The sequence below is a fragment of the Lytechinus variegatus genome, chromosome 16, assembly GCF_018143015.1.
Source record: "Lytechinus variegatus isolate NC3 chromosome 16, Lvar_3.0, whole genome shotgun sequence".
In the NCBI taxonomy this organism is placed as follows: domain Eukaryota; kingdom Metazoa; phylum Echinodermata; class Echinoidea; order Temnopleuroida; family Toxopneustidae; genus Lytechinus; species Lytechinus variegatus.
The window spans coordinates 18,988,886-18,995,552 of NC_054755.1; the positions used below are offsets into that span (position 1 = coordinate 18,988,886).

Here is a 6,667-nt window from a genome sequence, read left to right on the forward strand (position 1 = left end):
TATCATTTCACAAAGTCCAACAATAAATAGATGGGGTGGAAAATAGGAAATCTGATTAGACTTTCCACCCTTCCACACGGTAAAAAAATCATATTTTGAATGATTCCAGTGAAAAATAAAGCTAATGACGAATATCTAGCATGTATGAAACCAGACTACATGTAGAACATGATTACAATCACAAACGCTAATCACAATCACGATTACAATAGCAAATCATCATTACAGTGATGATTCAAGATTCACGTGTGAAAAGGACCTATATGAGCAAGATTAGACCAACAGCAGTACAGATCAAATGACAATTAGACCAACTCATAGTAACTGAGAAATAGATAAACTGCATGTGGACCAAGTGAATATATGCCTATTCAATGGGAAATCCTGAATACAATGTCAATGTAGTCAAGTCAAGATTCATAGATAATGGGAAAACGTGACAGCAAAAGGATCATTTCTAGAAGAAATTATGTCCATGGCAACCCAGAAGTTGAAAGCACACCACTTTCAAATGTCATTATCACCATGGCAACCCACCTCATGACTTTAACCAATTATATTACAAACATAAATACTCTACAGAAAAATGACATGTAGTAATTGTATGTGCTTTTAAATGAAAGATATGAACTAGATCAGTGCACAAGGGGGGGGGGTACATTACTCCCCTCCCCTGAATCCAGAAGGAATAAGGGGATAAAAAAATTGCTATATTAACAATATTATTATCATCATCATCGTCATCATCACCATCACCATCATCATCATCATCACCACCATCATCATCATCATCATCATCATCACCATCACCATCATCATCATCCTCATCATCATCATCATCATCACCATCATCATCATCATCATCATCATCATCATCATCATCACCATCATCATCATCATCATCATCATCACCATCATCATCATCATCATCACCATCACCATCATCATCATCCTCATCATCATCATCATCATCATCATCATCACCATCATCATCATCATCACCACCATCCTCATCATCATCATCATCATCACCATCATCACCATCACCATCATCATCATCATCATCATCATCATCATCATCATCATCACCATCATCATCATCATCACCATCACCATCATCATCATCCTCATCATCATCATCATCATCATCATCACCATCATCATCATCATCATCACCACCATCCTCATCATCATCATCACCATCACCATCATCATCATCCTCATCATCATCATCATCATCATCATCACCATCATCATCATCATCATCATCATCATCACCATCATCATCATCATCACCACCATCCTCATCATCATCATCATCACCATCACCATCATCATCATCACCATCACCATCATCATCATCCTCATCATCATTATCATTATTATCATAGCCCTCATTACCACTGTATTGTTGTTGTTGTTGAGGCTGTTTTTATCATTATCATCATGATCATCATCATAATATCATCATCATCATTATCATCACCATCATCATCATCATTATTACTACTTCTATTATCATTATTATAATTGTGTATTCAGCCATGAAAAACATACAAATGTACTAAAAAATACAATTTGAAAATATGCAGGAATACACTAACTTCTCATTCTTATTTCATTTTCTTCTTGCACTTTTATGCAATTTCCAAAATTTTCCCCTACTTAGCCCCCCCCCCCCCCCCATGAAAAAACCCTCATCTGCCTCTGAAAAGCATTAAAAAATGGATTAAGTTATTCCCAAGGACAGAATACTAACGAATACAGTGAGGGAATGTTTTCTACACTTACCCTCAGTGGATAAAATTGAATATTGATCAATGTCTTCGGGGTCTTTTATTATTTGAGAGACCGATACTTGAGATGTGTGTCATGAAAGAAATTAGGGCAGTCCTGAAAATGCATGAAAGCTGCATCTCATGTGAAGCCGCTGACTACGGAATTTAATCATTCCCTTTGGTTTTGTGCAGGGATCTTTCAATTACAGGATGCAACAGGTTAAGGATTGAAGGGAGACTCCATGCAGGATTGAAAATTAAAGAAATGTAACATTTGATTGCTCACCGAATAATATTGAGTTACATTTTCATCTCTGCCTGGAACTTTCATCTCTGCCTTGAACTGTTCCAGCTATTCCCAATTCTAAATAATTCTAAATTATGAGTAACACTTCTAAAATAATGAAATATTTGAGGAATGTTTAGTAAAAAAAAAATAGGATATGATTTGATTCTTTTCAGTCAATATGAAAAAAAAGTTGATTTCAAATCACAATCAATATATGGTTAACATCAATATCACAAGTTCTCGTAATTTCGCCAAGTACCTACTATTTAGCGGGTATTTTCTTTTGGGGAGATTACGCGTAGTTTGCTTTCACATTACCAAAATACCTGGTATTTGCTGATCGCGGTAAATTTCCCGATCAGAGAATACCTGGAACTGTCAAACTTCAAGGCGGTCTGAAACCACCTATTGCCACCACCACCACCACTACCATCATCATTACCACCATCATCATTATCATAACTATCATCATATTTATCATCGTCACCATCATCATCATCACCACCACCATCGTCATCGTTGTCGTCATCGTCGTCATCATCACCATCATCATTACCACTACCATCATCACTATCGACATTCCCATTGATTATATAATACAAACTAGTATGTTTTCGGAAAGTGCAAATGAACTTAGATTATTGTGCCCCATCATCTTCGAGAGGCTGCAGAGCCCTTTGAAGATTACAGAAGATGATGATCACATTTTTACTGACCAACAAATCAAAAAATTCTCTTTCCAATCATTTCAGTTTAAATCTAAAAACAAGATATCATGAATGTCTTGGTAGCATCTTAATACATACTCATATTCTGTCAAGATCTGATTTAATGAAAAGCAAACATAAACATATATATAACATCTGAGTTTGATCGACTGCTGTACATACAACAAACTGATATACTACAAGTGCCTGGGTGGAATTAAAATTGGAAACTATTTTCTCCCTTCCCAACTCATCAGTTCCCTGAAAGAGAAAGTGCTTGGAAAATTAGATGCAAATACACACACACCCTAAGGCAAATATTTGACAAAATTAAGGTATAGGGATTTTTCATTCAGATATATTCTTCTCCTATTTTGTTCAACATTTGCAGGCCTTTCCTCCTCAATTGTATATACAAGCTAGGCACACAGACATGCATTGCAGTACAATATAAGAAATCTGTTATTATAATATTCTTGTAGTATTTCCAGTATTTTTTAAATAATAGAATGAATACTTGGATTATAAAAGGATCTCAACCATTTTATAAATTTGCCTACACTTGCACCTCACCCCTCCCTGCCTAACTTTTTTTTAATATCTCTCCTGCTCTTTCTTTCTCTCTCTCTATTACACATACGACTATTTTTATTTTTATTTTTTTTTTTTTTAAATAATATTTAAAAACACACACACACACCCGCACACCCACACACTAACAACTAAACTCTCAATACTTGCTTCTTCTCTTTTTTCTATTTTCCTAATCTAATCATTACTTCTCCTTTCTTTCTTAGACATCTAATCCACATGTACATATTTCTTAATTCAAGGGCCTTTTTCACACGTGAATCTTGAATCATCATTGTATTCATGATAGCAATTCGTCTTTAGAATCATCGGACCTCTCACACGCTCATTAACGAAATTCAAATTCCCGAGCGAAAGCAGTGTGTATCCTTGGTGATTTGTCTAGCATATACAAACTACGATGGGTGCATGAAAGTTGTATCATCTACGGAAGTGCTTGAAAGATCACGTAAGCTCCGCTCCCAAAAAAACGTTTGAGGTCAAGCCTTTTCCACGTAAAATTTGTACCATAATTTGAGTGAAACTTAACTGGAAATCACCTCCGGAGCAAGATTTGAATTCTTGATTGTGATTAGCGTTCCTGATTAATTGGTTTAACACTTGCTAAAAACTCGTCATTAGCCTTATTTTTGACAGGAATCATCATTCAAATTACAAATTTTTTTATCGTGTGAAAGGGAGGTAAGAACACTCTTTTTGTAAGGGAGAAAAATCATGTAGACGCTTTTGATATGACGGTTGTGCAGTCGAGATTTTAAAGAGAATGAGGTTTTATCAATCAGGAAAAGGCAAGGGGAAAGGCCCTAATCATGGATTCTATGTCAAGTGTTGCATACATCAATGTCCCAAAGCTACTCTACCCTACTTTCACAAAAGGAAGCAAGAGACATATTTATCAGAGACGAAGGTTAACATTAGAAAGGTCTCATTAAAGAAAACGAATCCTAAAACAACAGATGATAAGTTTCTTATATTTACTGTGCTCTTTCCTGATTCTTCAATGGTGAAGACAATCATCTATATACTTCCTAGACAATTATGAATGATTCGAGAGCCAAATGAGCTGAAACATGATATCGCTACTGTTAGTGATTTATGTAAAAATTGGCTATCCATACTTAAACCACAACTTTAAACGTGAGTTTAAGTTAAACCCAATTTCAGAATACAGGCCTTGATTTTTATACAACACTGTTTACAACATGAACTTTAATATTGTTTAACAGTTTACACAAGTGCTTACGATCACGAACTGTATGACTCAACTAGAGCTCAAATGGTTTATAATAAAATGTGGTAGAAACCACCGTAGATAAAGAAAGAGTACAAGAGATGAAATATGAGACATATATCAAAGTTTAGAATATTACAATAATTGTACACCAGGGAACTATAACCCAATACCACAAAATGCAATAAAGGATCAAAGCAGACAATTTTTACTTGAAAATGTAAAATTAGCTGTGATATCATGATGTTCAGTGTGTGGAGGAATGAACCCAGAGATCAAATATCATCTTTTTTAAACTCTTTTTATTCCATGTGAAAGAACAAAAACAGTATCACATTACAATTTTAATAATTAATGAGAAGGAAAATTTTCTTTAGAAATGTCAGCCATTTTCCTAATCACACAAGCCTTTTACAATTCATCTTTAAAATCACTGACTACGATGAGTGCATGACAATTGTATTATCTACAGAAGTGCTTGGAAGGTCACGTAAACTCTGTTCCCCAAAAGATGTTTTGGAGGTCAAGCCTTTTACACGCGAAATTCGTACCGCTATTTGAGTGAAACTTAACTTGAATTTACCTCTGGAGTAGAATTTGAATTTGTGATTGCGATTTGCGTTCATGATTCTAACCATGTTCGAGTGTGGTTTCACACGTGCTAAAAATTTGTCATTAGCCTTATTTCTCACTGGAATGATCATTCAAATTACAATTTTTTTACCGTTTGAAAGGGCGGTAAATCAAGCACTCCACTATCCACAAGGCAAAATTACACTACACACTCGAGAATGGTAACCAAAACCAACATTAAACTACTCACCAGTGAAAACAAATCTAAGTTATATGACAAAACCACCATGTGGGTGGAAAAGGGGATAAATGAAAGAAATGAGATGACGAGAGTAGGCAAGACACTCTCTCCGGTTTCGACAGATACTCCTTTACTTAATGCAGCGTATCTCTAGTTTCTTTGAACGAATCTCCACTCCTAAATCCCAAATGCACTCAACTGTTTATCCAAACTCGCTTACAACCCACTTACAACGGATGCGCGATTATTCGGTAGAAATGATGTTAAGGGATAAAGCGTGGTATATAAGGCATGGATCAGACGTACGTTGCCATGGTTACAAAATACATTGTACTAATTTCCCTTTATTGCTTATTTTTCATGGAAATGCAGAGTAGCGGGTGTATTTGAATCCTACATTAGCAATGGAAGCTTTTACCTCTTACGGGACTTATAAAATCATACAAAAACATTACACTGCAATAAACTCAGTCAAGGAGTAATTCTCTCTTTCTCTTCTTTTTCATCAAAGGCAGACATAACAAATCGATCACCTATCAACAAAGAAATTTCCAAGTAATCAAAATTGTTTTTCTTGAAGTGACACATTCTATGGTCCAATTTATCTTGGCAAAAAAGGTAAAAGGTGAGGCAAAAAAGGTAAAAGTTGAGGTAAAAGGTGAGGTAAATTGGTACCTCGCAGGAATGAATTCCTTGAAATGCTTGTGTGCTGTAAAAAGCTTCCCAGGCTGAAGCAAGGGTAATTTTAAGGAGTTTTTAATTCGCTCATTGTTTGGTGAACTTGACAAGAATAGTGGATTTTGGGAGCTCTGCGCATGTAGAGCGCATGTGGAACGTTGTGGCCCAGTGGATTAGTCTTCGGACTTTGAAACAGAGGGTCGTGGGTTCGAATCCCAGCCATGGCGTAATTTCCTTCGGCAAAAAATGTATCCACATCGTGCTGCACTCGAACCAGGTGAGGTGAATGGTAGGATTTATTCCTTGAATGCTTTAGCGCCTATATGGCCGCTCAGCTACATCCGGGGAAATAATGATATACCAAGTATATTTCAGCACCTTGAGCACATAATCAATGTGGATTTGGCGCTTTAGAAGTACCCTATATCATTATTATTATGTATTAAGTATTCTGCGATGAGATTTCTTGCCCACAGCCAAAATCTGTGACTCATATCAAAAGAGTTTTGATGTTCGGTAATAATTCATCCAAAGTCCCTTTGGAAATGGATAGAGAAGTTCGACAATAATGTGATACGT

General features: G+C 35.9%; 1 protein-coding gene across 1 annotated transcript; it reads left to right on the plus strand.

Moving 5' to 3' along the window:
- Positions 1-734: 734 nt before the first annotated feature.
- On the plus strand, positions 735-1,337 carry LOC121430386 (putative protein TPRXL; the record flags this gene model as incomplete). Its single annotated transcript, XM_041627670.1, has 1 exon — positions 735-1,337. A coding segment is annotated over one exon (603 nt), but the record flags the coding sequence as incomplete, so codon positions are not given.
- Between the last annotated feature and the right edge of the window lie 5,330 nt (positions 1,338-6,667).